Genomic DNA, 18,400 nt, shown 5'->3' on the forward strand with positions numbered 1-18,400 from the left:
TTGGGAACACTTTAGTTTTCTGGGGAGGTGGGAGAGAAGAAGGAATGCAAACTCCTTAAAATCTTGAATTTTTGGAGCATAGATAAACCAGTCTGGGATAGCTGAACGTTTATTTTATTGGCATGGGGAACGAGGAGTGTTATATAGCAGGTTATAGCTAGTGTAGAACCCGATTCACATGGGGACAAAAAAGCTCCAACAACCCAGAAACTACTTACTGCTCCCCATGGTCCAGTTCGCCACTGGTTGCCTCCATGTCCATGACCTTGATTTCGGTTTGGGTGCCCTCCTCGATTGTTTTTTTGATGATAGTCAGGATAAGGAAAAGGATTAGCGGGCCTGTTACCCGGGTTGATCTGCTGACACGATGGCATAGAGCAGTCCTGCTCTGTTGCAAGGATATCTTCGGCATCGCACTCGTTTCTATCGATACTCTGGTCATTGTAATCTACGCAGAGTATTTGTCTGGTCACCTTACCTTGCCCACAGGTTACAGAGCACTACATTAATAAGGAGAGAAGAGAGAGAATAGCTGGCCATAGCCTTAAGATAGATTTTGAGAAATAACAAATAAATAGCACTTAGACTTATATACCGCTTCTCAGTGCTTTACATCCCTATCTAAGTCAGCCTATTGCCCTCAACAATCTGGCTCCTCATTTTACCCACCTCAGAAGGATGGAAGGCTGAGTTAACCTTGAGCCTGGTGAAACTCAAACTGCCAAATTGCAGGCAGCCGGCAGTAGTAGACTGCAGTACTGCACTCTACCCACTGCACCATTGTGGCTCATATACAAAGAAACAAAAAATAAATACAAAGAACCAACAACAACCCAAACAAATCCTCATGCATATAAACCTATTTTAAGTAGGTTTAGAAGTTTCACTAAAGTGGATTCAACAGATCTCATTTTTTTATTGCTTTAGCAGCTTACAAATCTGTCTTCTATTTAAGTCAGAATAATTGCATCTAGTTCTTTGGGTATAGGTACCATGTTTCCCCAAAAATAAGACAGGGTCTTATTTTTTGATCCCCGAAATAAGCACTTGACCTTATTTTCGGGGAGGACTTATTATTTTTGGGGTGCAGGAGGCCCTTAACTGCAGCCCACAGATAAGCTGATCCAGAGAGAACCAGATGTTCTTGCTGTTTCGGGTATACTCTTGTCAGCCCTAACATCACTGCACCTGCCACTCTTTTTGCGGCCGCCACTAAGAGAAGGGGCGCAGTAGCTAGGGTTTGCGGTAGTGGCCTCTGTGAGGCCATTCCGCATGGATGGAAGGTGCATGTGGGGCATGTTCCCCCTCTTTCTCCCTCAGAAAATGGTAGGGGCTGCACATGCATTTAAATATTTAGGGGATGTCTTATTATCTGGGGAGGTCTTATTTTTGGGGAAACAGGGTATTTGCCATCCCTGAATACCTGGTCCTTTTAACCAGAGATGAATGCCAGGTATGGACTAGCTCCAGCTTCACTATGTATTAATCTGATCATTGGTAAAACCATCTTGGCTATGTTCCAACAAGGGTACTTGCTACATTATGAAAGAAGAGCTGCTATGACGCCCAAAAATGATGTGTGCTTTGTCTTCCAAATCTTCTCCTCTTAATGGTGAATTATTCATGTTCATCAGAGGATCAACGGACAAATATTTGGCATATTTAAACAAGGAAGTTGCTTACTGAGCTCCATTCCAAGGCTTTCCACCGGCCACAGGATATTACAAGACACGCTTCAGTTGCTGATGGTTTTGGAAGATGGAAACAGGCAGGTTCATCAGCCACAGAGCCATAATCATCACGACAGCTGACATACCTCATCCTGGTGCCTTTCCCACAGGTAGCAGAACACTAGAGAAGATCGACAAGAATGCCTCTGAAGAAGCGGATTCCTTTGACAAGCGTATCATAATCTTTTCATACAGTAGATAGGGTTAATTATCAAGGGAAATAAATAAAATAAAATAAAATAAATTGGTAAGTTTTAACATACAGAAGTCCAGGATCCAAATCTCCACTGGGTTCTGTGACTGCTTTGCTTGGTTTCTGGGCTGCTAGGATGGAGACGACATGGCACTGTTTCACAGTCCTATTTCATAAATAAGAACGTTACAAAAAGAAATACAGTATCAGATAACTGATATTACAAATATTTTGTTACAGTTTAGGGATTACACTACTGCAAATGATAAGAGATTAAAATATTAGATTCCCTCCCTGTCCAGACACAAATATAACTGACTCATCTTCTATTAAAAGTGGATGTATCCAGTGTATCTGGAAAATCATAAAATATAAATATATATTATATATGCATGCATATATGTAGGACATGGACAGGCTGAGCCCAAGGGAGGGTTAAAATGCATCCTCAGCTTCAAGTCTTTTCACACCCACAAGTATTCTAAGTCCATCCCACCTAAAATTGAATCTACCCCTAATTTGCTTTGATTGTTAGTAGTTCAGATTATTGTAGAGAGCTTAAACTTGCAATAAACCTTTTTATTCATTTGAACTGCCTGGCTTTCTTGATTTTCCGTGCTTGACAGGGGTGGGTTTCAACCGGTTTGCGGCGGTCCCTGCAAACCGGTTGGTCGGCGAACCCGGAAGTAAGTAACTTCCGGGAACGGCGAAGGGCCCACCCACCCGCCCGCGCTCCTTACCCGGTTTTGACGAGTTCTGCGCTTCCACGCATGCGCAGGACGCATACAGCGCCTGCGCGATCCTCCAGGAGCAGCTGGAGCATCGCACAGATGCTAGTACGCATGCGTGCACTGCGTGCGTGCACGAGGACGCTGCCAGCCCCGTTCCAACCGAAACCCACCCCTGGTGCTTGACAATATATAAATTATTACTAGTTTTATTGTATTAGGTAACTCCTCTCTGGGAATCTAAACCATGGTGGGATCTGGTGTCAAAATGTATTCCCATTACACAAAAAACAGCATTTATAAACATATACAATACAAACAATTAATAATTGTTTATAATAATATGTTGCTAATATTGATTTTTTCCCTCAGTATCAAAATGCATCAGAAAAAACATGCTTTATATGTACTGCAAGTGGTTTCTAGCCCGTTTCACATCACAGACACTGGAATTTATTTCAATAATTATTCAAATGATGAGACGGAATTAGGAATTAAATCAGTTAATGACAAACAAGGAGAGCATGAAGAAAGAAAATTCTAAATGGCGCTTTTGAACAAGCACAGATTTACCAAATAGATAAGATACTGTACCTACTTCAAATAAAAGAAAATCATGAGAAAATGATAAAGAAGAAGGAGCTAAAATATGATTTTAAACTGCAATAACAGTATCCTCATTTTCCTTGGATTGTCCTATTTAATATGGGCTGGTCCATTACATTGTTAATGCCTTCTTACATTTTAAGAGTCACCCTACAGGCAGAAATCTTTAAATGTTATAAAATGATTAGAAAAATTGCACTAGGCTGAATTCTCCCGTAAGCGCTCATTGCGCCTCATGGGTTTCTATCACTTTGCAAGAAAAGCCATTTTATCCGAGATAGTTGCATGCCCCTCCGTTCAGTGGGAGATGGGTAGTTTATTAATTAATTACTTAATTAATTAATTACACATTTTCAATGATGTTTCAATCTTTGTACCTTGGGCTCGACAACCCTTTTGAAATGTTAAAACAAAACCCTCTGAAATTACTGCATGTCTACTCTATCACCATACCACACCTACCTGTGTATCTGTTGGCTTGGTTGCAGCATTGCATTCATTATCATCTACTACAGAAATGTAGGCACCAACAACACATTTCACTGCCCTCATCTGATAGCCTTGGCCACAGGTTACTGTGCACTAGAGAGGAAAAAAATCCACATATTTTTTAAAAAGGTCTGAATATATCGATTCTGCAAATAAATGTCCAAGGAAGTATAACCTTGGTAAGAGTACAGAAAACCCAATGTCAACATCTAAAGCATTTCTGTGAATACTATCAACTTGAGAAGGGGGGGAGAATTCCATGGATATTTTTGGCTAGAGTAAAGTCTCATATTCTTGTAACTGGGATGTGAATGCGCATGTCCAGAACCCTGCCGTAACATCTTGTTGGCGAATGTGATTGATGACTTAAGGCAGAGGGGAAGGGACACAGGGGTAAAGTTCAGACGCCATTAAGTGGGATTCAGTTTAGGCTCTACAGAAGATCAAGCCAAGATGTTGATCCTAATAAATGAATGTTTTTTGTTTGAACTTTGTCTCGAGGCTCGTAAATCAATTAGGTCATCTCTTGGGAACTTCACACCTGACTTTTCCAGGTGAGAAAGGCTTTCCTATAACTATCTAATTTTACTAATGCCTTGCATGATTCACAAAACTTTAAAGCAGTGGTGAAATTCAATTTTTTTTACTACCAGTTCTGTGGGCATGGCTTGGTGGGCATGGCAGGGGAAGGATACTGAAAAATCTCCATTCCCATGCTCTGGGGTAAGCCGGAGGTGGCATTTGCCAGTTTTGCCAACTACTCAACATTTCTGCTACCAGTTCTACAGAACCTGTCAGAACCTGTTGAATTTCACCCCTGCTATAAAGGGAGGGGGGGAGTCTAGATGGAAGCCTTCTGTATTTTTCTATTTCTTCTTTGTTTAACATTTTTTTAAAAAAAAAATTAAAATGTGAAACCTGGAATAGTCACACAATTAATAGTGCTAGGAAATCTCTATCTGGAATCAACCATATAATATCAAATAAGACCTTTACCACAATATACATGAATGATTTCAGAAATTAAATTTCTCAAATATATAATTTGTCCTCCCCAATACAGGGAAGAGCCAGATTAAGGCACCAAGCTAGAAACTAGGAGACTGTGAATTCTAGTCCTGTCTGAGGCACAAAGCCAGCCAGAAGACTTTGGACTTCTCTCTCTCTCTCAGCCTTAGCAAGAAGGCAACTGCAAATCTACTTTTGAAATCTTGCCAAAATTGCAGGGATTTGATTAATTGAATAGAATTTACAATAAACAACAGTTCTTTCTACTGTTTCAATTATCTCTGCTTCCAATTACATCAAACGGTTAAAATATATTCCTTTCACTAGAATCCCAAATTCTTCAAATAAATGTGTGCAGTGATTTATGGATTAGAATGTCCTCCCCCTCCCATACTTATTTTCATGATGTTATCTCCCTTGAAGACCACACACTATATTCTTTGCAGGTTCAATCCATTTTCCAGATTACAGCATAGTTAAGTGTCAGGGTTTAAAAGGCCTTCTACCTGACGTGGAGCTTGACACAGATAGCTTGTCACATTTCTTCACCAAATGTGAAGTTAGAGAAATGAGGTGGAGAATTCTCTGACTTTCTCCAGGGAAGAAGAAATTTTCCAATCATTTCTCAAGGGTAAGGCTTCCATTTAGCAAGGACATACCAAAGTTACTAGAAAAAACCCAAAACACCGTAAGATGAATTTCCTTACTCTACTCTCTCAAGGGATTCGACTGAATTGTAGACAGTAACTTCTGGAAATGTCATAAGCAATGTCCCATCTTTCATTGTATGTCCGCCCCTTGCAACTTGTAAACCAACTTAATGAGGACGTGAGAACCCCATATTCCTATGACAAGAATATCAAAGGAATTTTCTGCTTTAGAAATTCTTTCAAAATAAAAAAAAAACATCTTACATAAAACTGAATGAGAACTGTCAGAAAAAAAAAACCAAGAGGCTTTCTCTGGTTCTAGTCTCTGACCATTTTCATTCATTTAATTTTTATACTGCTTCAACTAAAAGTTATAGTTATAAACAGTCTGGACTGTTAGAATTAGGCTAAGGAACCTGCAGAGGTAATATTCAGCTGGTTCTTACCGGTTTGGGCGAACAAGTAGTAGTGGTTGCTGGAAGCTCCGCCCACTCGCCCCAATGTAATGCACGACCTTCTGCACATGTGCAGAATGCGGTGGGCATGCACAGAAGGTGGTGCACGCTCACATTTGCGAACCGGTAGCGAAGGTAAGTGAATCCCACTATTGGTAACCTGTAATCTGACTCAGTATAAATTCCTTTGTACTTTTTAAAAAAAATCAGGGCATGGAAGTAGATTACAGTTAAGAATTGTATCAAGAGCATGCTCTAACTCTTGTGAGGACCAAGTTAGCTATGATTGTTTAAAGAGATGACTCACTTCTTCAGCAATAGCATGAACCTGGCTTTCTCTTGGCAAGACAGTTACACATTGGATACAATTATGATCTGGTTATTAGAATACTGTGTTAACTCTGGGAAATTTTTTAAGTAGCCTTACCTTTCTTACCTGGAAATTATCAAAATAAAACTACAAAGAGTAGGAGTCACATACAACACTTGGAGGAAAGGTGGCTTATAAATTAAAAACTATACAAATATTCAGGCAACTTGCACATTTTTTTTTCATTTCCTATTGTTCTAGGAAGCTATGAATATCCCAATTGGTTGCCATCATCATAATCACCGCCATGTTATTATCATTAATTCAATACTTTAATTTGTGTTTTGCTTGGTACCTTTTAGTTGTAGAACTAAACTTTTTTTTCTTGCAAAATGATTGACATATTTTGGAAAGAAACTAACAGAAGGAACAAATGGCTTCATGTACCTGGCCCCACAGTCCTACTTGCCACGCTGCACATTCTTGCTGCTGGCAGTCTTGCATGGAATCTGGTTTAGTCTCAAGATCACAAAGTCTGTCATTGATCCGATCTTCTCCAAATTGGCACCAGATTTGCCGATGCTTGTGCCCTTTTCCACAGGTTACCAAACACTGAAAGAAGAACACATCTACTTTAAGCTGGCCTCACTCATTCAATGCCTTCTCTTCTCCAAAGGTTAATAAAGTGATACAAGAGTTTAAGGAAGGGAACAAACCTGGCCACATCAAGACTGAAATTAGCTCTTCTAACTTAAGATGCATTGTTCGAAGTAAATTTTAGCAACTTACACGGCAAATAAGTTCTACGCAGCCCCATAGGATCCATAAAGCAAAAATCATTGCCATACCGTAAATCTTCACTTTATCTGTTTTATTATCTGATGCTAAATGAACGCTGGGACCCACTTTTCAAACTGAAAGGAGGCCTGCAGTAGCTTGTCTAATTCATCGTGCTAATGACAGAGGAAGACGTGAACAAAGTAAAACTGAAGTGCGCATTAAGGAATGGAGATGTGAAGATCATATAAAAGATCATTTTAGTGCAATTTCGCTGTGATTAAAATTACAGTTTTTTTAAAATGACCTTGTAATCCCTTTCATCGGGGTGGAGTCAGGGCAACTGAACGGAGCTGAGTGTTTATTGGCTGCAGTGACGTGCGGTGAGCTTCATGGCCGGTGAGGCAAGTGCAAAAGCCCCGCCGAAGCCCCGGCACCGCGTCCGCCATATAGCGGGACCTTCACCGGCCATGAAGCTCACCGCACGTCACTCGGCAGTTCAAACTCTGCTCTGCAGCCCAAACTTTCTCCTCCCAGCAACTTGGCCTGTTGGACACAGTGGTGGCGGGGGGAGGAATGGGCTGGCTGGCTGGGGAGGGGGGAGCCCTTTAAAGCCCTGCTGCCGCGTCTTCCCAGCAAGACTTCCTTTCGGCTCGCAGTTTCCCTTGCCTGCCTTAACCAAAGCTTGGCGCCCTGCCTCTGCTTTCACGCTCTCCCTCCCTCAGCTGTGCAGCAGCGTTGGCGGCAGCTCTCGGCCTATGGCGGCAGCGTCGCGCAGGCTGTGGAAGGAGGAGGAGGAGGAGGGAACCAAGAGAGGCTTTTACCGGGCGTGCGCCCCACAGCCAGGACCGTCATTGCGCCTCAAGCAGCGTTTCTTCCTGCAAAGCCCTTCGGGCATCAGGCGGAGCTCTCCGTCCGATCCACCTTTTCCAGCTGTGGAAACTCTCTCAACTCTCCTCTTGTCTGCCCAACGTAAGCATGCTCAACGTAAGCGTGCTCATAAGGCATGATTCGCTGCTCCCCGATCAGGAGGCGGGAGAATCAGTGCCTCTTTTGCATATGAAATTTTTTGCTTTTTAACTCCTCCTTAACTTTTAAAAGGCCAAAAATTCCTTAGGCAAAAGAGGCCCCGAATTCTCTGACCTCCTCCCATAGTTAACACTGAGAGCAGACACCAAGCCACTGTGACTTTGAATCTGGTAGCAACTACCCTGGCTTTAATTATTTTAAAAAAATTATTTAAAATTCTTCCTTTCCCTCAGGAGACTGGTGAGGCCCCGCCTCCCCTGCCTCTAGTGACTGCACGTCCCTGATTGGCTGGATGCCCTTCCTGTCGCCAAAACAGAGTTCTCGTAGCAGATATATTCTCATTGTGCCCAGAGAGAGAAATATCTGCTTCTACCTAGGATCGAGCTCACAGCCTCCTGATTGAGAGGCAAGAGCTCCACCTCTAGGCCACCATACCACCCTGCGATTAAAATTACAGCATTAATGCAATATAACATTCTTACTTCTGACCAATCTCCTGTTTTCCAGTGTGGGCACGGGAGTTCGTTGCACCGTTGTGCTGTCACTTTTTCCTGCTGGCTGCATTTACTATCCTCCAAAACATCATTGAATGTATTCATGCAGACGGCTCGGCGCCTCTTTGTGCCACCACCGCAGCTCTTAGAGCACTTCAGGGAATAAAAGCGAAGTCAAAGTTAGAGACTACTACTACAAGGTCAGCTGAAAATGCCCACTCCTCCATATTCCAGGTTGGCATTTGATTGAGTTTTAAGTGTGTGTTTCTTGAAGAGTTCTTTACAAAAACAGCCAGGAATTTCTCCTTAGAAAATCCCAAATAGAAAGCACATGCTAATTATTGTTACCCTGACCCTCTCGACAGCCTATAAACTGGAGAAATTGTGCTGTATGTAATAATAATGGCTAATAATTGCTAGCGCATACATTTAGCACATCCCAGTAGTACTAAAAATAGCTACTCTTAAAAATAATAATAATAGGGGAATCTTTGAATCACTATGGCAGGGGTGTCAAATTCAAGGCCTGCGGGACGGGTCTCGTGTGGCTGCCATAGAAACAGTGAAGGACTGGCCCGCGGTATCTCTGCCAGCGAAAATGGAGCTTGCGAGGGTTGTGGGTGGCTGTCCCAAGCTCCATTTTACTGGCAGAGGGTAGCAGGAGGCTGTCGCATGCAAAAACAGAGCTCGGGAGCCTGTTTTTGCTGGCAGAGTGCTCGGGCCACCATAGGCACTCCTGATGTGAGTGATGTTGAGCTGGCCGTGCCCATCCTAGCCTCCCAAGGTCAAACACAACCCTGATGTAGCCCTCAATGAAATCGAGTTTGACACCCCTGAACTATGCTCTTCATAGGCTGATAGCCCATACAAAGAATTGCTGTCCCTTCGTGGCAACTGTTTGGGTGATGCCTTTCATTTCTAAGCTCCTCATCAGCTAACTGGCTTTTAGGGTTAGAATTGCCATCTGAAAGAAGAAGATTGGATCAAATCTTTTTAGGAGTGGTTGTTGAAAAAGTGATTGGCTTACAGCTCCAGGAGGGCCCTCTTTCAGTCAGGATTCAGGCCTACTTAAAGTAATGAGACAGTGCTGATTACATTATTGGGGTTATTGTTTACCCTTGGATGCTGGTGTTTTATATGTGGTAGGTTTTTGTGTTTTAATCATGAAAATCACTGAGATTCACTTGTGCAAGTTGGGTGGCTATAAAGATCAGATAAAGTATACAGGCAAGTAATGTAAAATACAAAGTAAAATACGAGCAACCAGACAGGTGAAAGAATAAATATTCCAGTTATCAGGAAACATAATTCAGTGGCTTAAATCACTTCTGGTTTAAATATTACATTGAATCCTATTTCTTTTATGTAATATATGTAAATGCTTTTGTTCCATTTTTTAATTTCCCTTTTTATTTTTTGCATATTAAAGCAATCTTCCCACATCTAATACTTTTCCCATTGTTTTTATTAAATAGAATCAATTTATAGCGGTTAGTTAATTGAAAGATTGGTTATGCAGCATATAGATTAAAGGTAAAGGTTTTCCTGCATGTGCGTGCTAGTTGTTCCTGACTTTAGGGGGTGGTGCTCATCTCCGTTTAGACCCAGCGCTGTCCGAAGACATCTCTGTGGTCATGTGGCTGGAATGACTAAATGCCAAAGGCACATGGAACGCTGTTACCTTCCCACCAAAGGTGGTCCCTATTTTTCTACTTGCATTTTTACATGCTTTCAAACTGCTAGGTTGGCAGAAACTGGGACAACTAATGGGAGCTCACCCCGTTATGCAGCGCCAGGGATTCAAACTGCTGACCTGCCGACCTTCTGATCAACAAGCTCAGCATCTTAACCACTGAACCACCACGTCCCTTAGCTTAATGTAAAATGTAAGTTGTTTATACCACACACAGTTCTAATCATTTTGACTTTCTTTCATATCGTTCTTCTCTCTCACCCACCCTGCATGCTCTGCTGCTTTTATCCCATAAAGGATCAACTTACTTCTGTCCAGGCCGAGTATCGCCATCCTCCGGTGTTACAGTCTCCTGAACACTTTTCCCTAGTGTTTGGCTTGGATATGCCACTACAGTATCGGTCATCATACTTTTCAATTTTGCCTTCAAGCTTGCTGTACTTGGCACAGGAAATTTCCAAAGTTTTATAGCCCATTCCACATTGCACAGAGCATTCACTCTTTCTCACAATATGCCACCTATATATACAATCAAGAGCATCTGTTAGCAAAAGCAATCACGGCAAGAGGAAGCTCTTTAGATGGTCAAAAATGTGCCCGAGACAAAAAGCAAAAACAGAAGCAGGGGAAATAGGTAGCATAACTGTAAGCATGCTTCATTTTTTTCATTTTATCCAAAGCCACTTTATATTGAATTCATATTATTTGTGTAAATCTGAATTTGAGTCAATGCAAGTGATTCAGATATAGGCAACAATATGGGGGTTTATAAGGTAGTGAACAGGTGAGAGAACCCAGTTTGCATAGATGAGTAGGAGGTAAAATTGGCTGTATTTGTGTTAGTCACATGCTAGCCAAAATGTGCCTAGAACTGCCCTTAGTGTTTAAAAAAAAGGCTGCAAGGGGCGAAGGTGTGACTGAGATTAATAATCTAGTTTGCACCTTCCCTGATTTACTAAAAATGTTATATGAAAGCCTCAAATCACCAGCCAGGCTCCAAAAACCAAGAATTCAGGCTTTTAAAAGCAATTTCCTTTATTCTTCTTCACCTATAGCAGGGGTGTCAAACTCGTGGCCTGCGGGCTGGATGCATCACACATTGGCCATGCCCACTTTTAGCAGCCTGATCAATGAGGGCGAATCCATCCTAAGTTTCTTTCTCTGACTGTTAAGCAACTGTGGGTCCCCCACCCCCGGAAAGTGAGGGAGGGAGTCTCCAGGAGAAGGAACCGAATTAAAAATAAAAGTAAATACACCATTTGGGATGAAACTGAAGTGAGAAAATGCCAGAAAGAGAATTTGAGAGTCAGCTCCATAGGAATCACAAGGTTGAGGGATGGACTTGAAATGAATGCTACACATTTTGGCATCCAATTATAAGGATGTAAGTGTAGACAGTAAAATTGCAGAAATGTTATAATGTGCATGTTTACTGATTAGCTGTTCAACTTGTTTAACATATGTGAAGGCTGTATTTGTGCCTGTCTATTGGAAGAATGCTCTATGAAGATGTTCATTTTGCAAGGTAGTATAGACAAAGCGCACACTTGGGAGTAGTAGCTTTCTCTTTATTGTGATGTGACACTAGTAGAAACTTTCAATCCTGAATACACCCACCCCCCTCATTCAGCCCTCCCAGGAAAATCAGACAGGAAATATAACTAGATGACTTGATTCTACTTTATTGTAAGGCCGATTAGATTAACAAAATCTTGCAAGTCTGAAAGTACAAATTTCCTGCTGTCACTTTTAGCAGCCTGATCAATGAGGGTGAATCCATCCTAAGTTTCTTTCTCTGATTGTTAAGCAGCTGTGGGTCCCTCCCCCTTTCATCTGGTGCTTCCTGGAATACCAGAAACAATGCAAGAGGTGACAATGTGCAATGTAGCTAGATGAAGCTGGAAATACAAGCCAGCTTGACAGCTTTGCAGCCCAAGCAAACTCTTGATGAGAATCAACTGAATAAGAGAGGCTTGGCTCGAGAGTGGCTCATTATAGCTGCTCTTACTTTGTCGTTAAAACCTAGGACAAAAAACATGACAACAATCCAGCCACCTCCACTTATTACTAGAAGCAACGCCTACTGCTAAAGCACCCATACTACTACTGTTGTACTGTTACTTTCTGGCAGACTTTGAGTGTACTAACTTTTTGCGCTACAGACCCCAACTTTTGCAGTCTTCTCTTTTGAGAAGGCAGGCAGAAACAAAGGAGTGATTCACATGTACTTAGAAAAGCAATAAAAGCTCTTACAATTTACCAATTTTCAAATGCTTTTAAAAGAAAGGTTCTGTCTTGGATAAATTGGACATTTTGTGGCTGGAATTGTGGTTGCCAAATGAATGCAGATTCCCCACCCCATCCCCTTTTTAAAAATAGTATTGGGAATGGAGAGAGCAAAAGGTGTTTATTTTATGGAGCTTAGTGTTCTGAAACAAGAACTTTCTTCTATGATCTATCGAGCTGTGATCTTGGGCAGAGAGAATGGGAAAAAACCTAAAACATGGAACCCTTATTATCCTTTCAAATAAAAGGCACCTGGCAATCTTCAGCATATTCCTTCAGCTACAATTTTCAGAACCCTTTTTCTATTGTTTTAGCAGTAAGAAGATGACAACCTAAATGACTACTTGCTGCTATCAATTAATTTTTCTATGGAGCTAAATTTAAAATGGGTTATTTTTATTTGCTATCTATACCACCCAATAACAATCAGAAAAATTACAGGACAATGACCAACTAGAAATTGGCAGCAATATCAATCCCATAAATCCAAAGTTCAAAGAGTGAAAAAATATATGAAAATGAGCAGAGCAGATCCAGTCAGGTCTGACTGCTGCCAAAATTTCATAACTCTTGATGCCATCGCTAAGAAGCCCAGGTGACAAGATGATCACTGGCCCAAGAGATACCCAGATTGGCCCTGGATCTGGCAGAAGGGGATGCTGCGGATCTCATCGGTAAAGGAATTCTGGCTGGTAGGGTCCAAGAGAAATGCCATTTTTGCCATGGCTCCCAATCTCTGGAACATTATGCCCCTTGGTCCACCCCCATCTTCAAGGCCTCCCAAATCTCAATCAATCTCTAGATCTGCTGGGGTATTCCACATTAGAGGTGGTAAGTGGACTACCGTGCTTCCCCGAAAATAAGACAAGGTCTTATTTTCTTTTGACCCCCTGAAATAAGCGCTTGGCCTTATTTTCGGGGAGGTCTTATTATTTGTGAGGTGCAGGAGGCAGTGAGTGTGTCACCTCATGGCTGCTGCTGTGTTGCAATATTTTTGGGGATGGCTTATTTTTGGGGGAGGGCTTATTTTAGCACATGTGCTCAAAAGCCCGATTGGGCTTATTATCCGGGGAGGTCTTATTTTCAGGGAAACAGGGTAGGAAGAAGATTCCCATCTCCACCCCAGTGTATTTTAGTTTTTAACCTGTTTAATCTCTGTCTATTTTAATATTTAATATTTTAATGTTTCTAGCTCTGGTTTTAGGACATTGTAAGTTGCCCAGAGTCACATGACAGTGAGATGGGCGGTATATAAATGTCATAAATAAATAATTAAACAAGGCTGAGGGGAAACTAGCAGAGAAGACAAGAAATAGTATAAGAAATAATTGGCATTCGGTTCTCCCATGCAATGTGCATTCTTTGGGATTATGAATTTTGCGTACTCTCTGAGATGAAAAAGAATAGTATTCTTAAAGGTTCCAATTGTTTGATGGCAATTGTTTTGCCTATGAGTGAGCGAGGTTCCTATTAATGCAATTTAAAAATGTGTGCGCAGGGAGAATAGAAATCATGTCCAACCTATCATTAGAGTCAGGCACAGTCTCAGCAGGAAGGTCTAATTATCATAAAAAGGGTAGAAAATGGTTAGTCATTTAATGGATTTTGACTATCAAAGAAAGGGAAATGCACTTCTGGGATTTCCTGTTACATGTGAAAAATATCTTGGCGGATTTTCAGGACTATGCACTTTGATTAGGGAAGGGGGGAAATGGCCTCACCCCCCCCCGGTTATTCTCATTAATCACCGAACAGCCCCAAATACTTTTTTTTTCCTGAGGGAGGGTGAGAAGCACGAAATAATAGAAAATTGTGGAAGAAAGGAAGTGTTTAAACACCCACATTCCAGACCCCTTTCATTTTAAAAACAAAAGCCACCTAATCCCCTCCCTATTTCATGGCTGAGGCAAATCCAGATTGTCAATGGAGGCTCACCCACAGCTTGTGGGGCACATGTGGGCCTCAGGTGCTCCTTTGGGGGAGGGACATGCATTGTTTGAGAGAGGCTCATCTCCTTTTTCTGCTGTGCAGTTTGCTGTTAAATGTGGATAAACTAATGATTGCAGAAACGGGAGAAACAACCATCTGCAAAGTTTACTGAGAGGGAACGGCAGGAGGCTTCCCAAAGAATGAATGAGCATTCACAAGATCATTGTTACCTTCTTGGCATTTCCATCAGGGGAGTAGGAATCTAGACAATGATAGGGCAAGGGGAGCAAGGGAATGGTTAAACCTTTCTAAACTACAGTACGCTACAGAAAGAGAACAGATGGGTGTGTACATACATGCATACAGTAGGTAAAACCAAGGGCCAAAACCATTGAATTCCTAATCAAATCAACCAATCTAGAAATGCTCCTTTCAGGTTCATAAGTGTGGCACAAATGCCACCTTCATCTTCACTGTTGCACCCCCAGTCCAGTGCCACTGGTATACAGTAATATGCCACCTTTGAAGCTAGAGCAGTGTTTCTCAACTTTGGTCACTTCAACTCCCAGAATTCCCCAGCCAGCATGCTCTAATTCCCTTTTCAACCTATGTGAGTTAGTAACTAGCTTCATCTCTAATAGCATTAAAATACAGTAAGTGAATACCTTGAGTACAAAAAAGCGAGCCAGGACATGGGCAAACCAGAAGGTTTAATGGAATTATAGTATCTATAAATACAACTTTTGTGATCAAAAGTGGAAGAGCGTTTGCCAAAGCAATAATACAACCTTACTAAATTTTATTGTAATTTCAGAGAAAGTATGATCTTATTCGGTGCAATGCCCAGTCTTCATAACTGTGTTCTGGGGAGGCTTAAGTAGGGCCATTGTTACTAACTAAACTAATGATTTTGCTGTAATTAATTGTTGTTTAATTTGATTTTTTTGCCACTTAAACATTTTATTATGATTATTTCTTTTAAAACTGAATTTTGCTTGAGATGCTTTTAGTTGCCCCAAAGATTCTTATCACTAATAAAATATTAACATCTATGAGATTACACAGCAATGTACTTTCCTTTAAGTTTAGGCTGACTCCACAGGAAATGGAAGTTATATAGAACAAACAGTTATGCTGTTAATGCTCAATGGTGGTAAAATTGTGGATTTACTGCAACCAGCATCAGAAGGCAAGACAAGAAACAATGGATGGAAACTATTCAAGAAGAGAAGCAACCTGGAATTAAGAAGAATTCCTAACAGTGATTACAATCTTGCCTTCAGAAGTGCTTCATCACTGGAAGTTTTTAAGAAAAGACTGGATAGCCACCTATTTGAAATGGTATACCGTGTTTCCCCAAAAATAAGATAGGGTGTTATTTTCTTTTAACCCCCCCCCCCCAAAAAATAAGCACTTGGCCTTATTTTCAGGGAGGTCTTATTATTTTTGAGGTGCAGGAGGCAGTAAGCATAGTCACTTTATGGCTGCTGCTGTGTTGCAATATTTTCGGGGAGGGCTTATTATCTGGAGAGGCCTTATTTTCAGGAAAATGGGGTAGGATCTCCTAGTTGTCCAGGCAATTGGACTCGGAGACCTCCAGAGTCCCTTCCAGTTCTATTCTGATTGATTGAACCCAAAAGGAAAGATGTTCCTTGTACAGATGTTTCTTCACAAACAACCCCAACTGGGATCAGAATTTCCATTGATAAGCAAGACAGTTGTTCGGTGAGTCCTGTCTGATTTAATGACCTTTTTCTTGGTCACAGTTGTTAAGCAAATTACTGGAGTTGATAAGTGATGGTAGTTAAGCCAGCATTTCCTCCATTGACTTTGATTGTCGAAAGTTGATTAGGAAGGTCAGAAATGGTGATCTCATGACCATCAACTGTCAAAATGCTTGCCAGTTGTCAAGTGCCCAAATTTTGATCACATGACTTTGGGAATGGTATGATGGTCCTAAGTGCAAGAAGGCTGCAAGTCACTTTTTTTTAAGGGCTATTGTATCTTCAAATAATGGCTAATGAATGGTTGTAAGACTTGTATTACTTTTAAAATTTAAATTCATCATTTTAGCAATTGTCTATCCACTGCAGGATGAATCCCTTTTTGTGCATATTTTTAGTCAATAAGGTGCTGAGCCTTTTGTTGTTGTTTTTTGGCTAATTGGCCTTACAATTTAAATTATGGAGACTAAAACAATGGAATCCACAGCTCTAAGATTGCCTTACCTTAATTCACAATTTAAATTACACAGCTCTGTCACTGGATCAGGTTGGGAAATTTTATCACATCTTTGGTCAGATACCATGAGCTGATCGGATTCCCGGGTGCAAATTCGTTTTCTTTTTCGTTCTCCTGAAAAGGATGAAACAAATGGAATTACAATTACATAAAGGGTCAAGAACTCATTTTTTCCCATACACATGTTCCAAAATAAGCCTATATTTAGATAGGTTCTAAATATTGTTTATGCCCTTCCTAAACAATTTACATTGGCTAACTGCAAGGAACTGAAACACCAGGATATCTGAAGTTTATTCTTCAAAACCTGGCTATATTTGAGAACTTCTTTTAAAATTGCTTCTTGAGGTAACTGAGGCTTACTCCACTCTCCCGTGTTTCATTTGCAAATAGATCCTACATGAGGGGATTCCAAAATCAAGCATTTTGGACATAGAGGCTTCACGTCCCTCCCACCCTTAAGACAATGTGCAATTAATTTGTGTACTTATGTTAAATTATAATGGGGGTTGGAAGGACATCTACTGCTTTGTATGAACATAACACAGAGCTTGACCCATATACATTGACTGCAGGAATGATTATTCAATTTGCTACCGTGTTTCCTTGAAAATTAGACAGAGTCTTATTTTCTTTTGACCCCCCCCCCAATAAGTGCTTGGCCTTATTTTCGGGGAGGTCTTATTATTTTTGAGGTGCAGGAGGCAGTGGTCACCTCATAGCTGCTGCTGTGTTGCAATATTTTTGGGGAGGGCTTATTTTAGCACATGCGTTCAAAAGCCCAATTGGGCTTATTATCTGGTGAGGTCTTATTTTCAGGGAAACAGGGTAGGTTTCAGTAGGTTTAAATAGCTATGTGCTCTCTTCTTTGTCTTTTGTTTCATTAAGGGCAGAATAATGAAAAAGAAATAACAGTTCCGTTCCTCTCTACCAACTGCCCATTGGAATGACCGCTTCACCCAAATTAATATTTGTATAATTTATGCAATTCTTCCTGGCGGAAGGTGTTGTGCACCAAAATCTCTCAGCCAACATTTTTTTCCCCTTTGCATCAATGATAGTAGAGTTTGTGGAGTCAAGCCTCACCCTTAGCAGCCACATTCCATCTGGCATTAGAAAGATATCTGTCTACAATAGACTTTTCAGAGTTCCTATCTGCAGGTGAAGGTGTTTAGGTATATCTTCTCTCATAATTTACTGCATATTACACTACTAAACTTTTGAGCTCTTTGTTCCATGAAGTGTTTCGTTTCGTTTTCTGTCTTGAATCCAAAAGAACCTACTAGCATCTAACTAGCCATCAAGTGTCAGAACATCTGCTCTCCCATTAGAGTCAGGGAGAGCCTGCCTTGCCCTGCCATCACTAACACAAACACACATTTTGGAAGAACTAATGACTCTTCCTCCAAAAAATCCCCCTAAACTCAGCCACCTGAAAAAAATCTATGCTCCAAAATTTGATTGGCCGGAAAATAGCAGAAAACATCTTTGCTGCCTGCTGGAGTTCTGCATACAAATTCCCTCCCACTTGTGTGAAAAAAGGGATGAGGATGAGAACTCTATTCCCAAGGTTAGCTGCTGCTGAGACAACAACTAGCTCGGGAATATTTCCCTGCTGTTTTGCGCTATTCCTTCATTATTATTTCCTGGAATATTGAACTTGAGGTACCAGGTCTGCTATGCAAAACTCCACCAGATGGCAACAGAGAGTCAAGAGTTTTCACATCTCTTTGCTGCCATGTCTTGAGGTCATCTGAGTTTTACAGTCTGCATATGCTAGTC

General features: G+C 41.1%; 1 protein-coding gene across 2 annotated transcripts in view; it reads right to left on the minus strand.

Moving 5' to 3' along the window:
* ADAMTS9 (ADAM metallopeptidase with thrombospondin type 1 motif 9) overlaps window positions 1–18,400 on the minus strand; it is a 168,944-nt gene that overhangs the window by 70,627 nt on the left and 79,917 nt on the right. For both annotated transcript variants that reach the window (XM_087708823.1, XM_087708822.1), the window contains exons 19-26: window positions 16,606–16,732; window positions 10,471–10,681; window positions 8,458–8,622; window positions 6,617–6,781; window positions 3,720–3,839; window positions 1,994–2,089; window positions 1,684–1,851; window positions 219–500 (exon numbers count right to left, since the gene is read on the minus strand). In XM_087708823.1, the coding sequence (XP_087564949.1) occupies window positions 219–500; window positions 1,684–1,851; window positions 1,994–2,089; window positions 3,720–3,839; window positions 6,617–6,781; window positions 8,458–8,622; window positions 10,471–10,681; window positions 16,606–16,732 (1,334 nt within the window). The remainder of the gene's footprint in view (window positions 1–218; window positions 501–1,683; window positions 1,852–1,993; window positions 2,090–3,719; window positions 3,840–6,616; window positions 6,782–8,457; window positions 8,623–10,470; window positions 10,682–16,605; window positions 16,733–18,400) is intronic.

Source organism: Thamnophis sirtalis, unplaced genomic scaffold (assembly GCF_051295495.1).
Source record: "Thamnophis sirtalis isolate CommonGarterSnake01/CBP01778 unplaced genomic scaffold, rThaSir2_p1.2 scaffold_3, whole genome shotgun sequence".
NCBI lineage: Eukaryota > Metazoa > Chordata > Lepidosauria > Squamata > Natricidae > Thamnophis > Thamnophis sirtalis.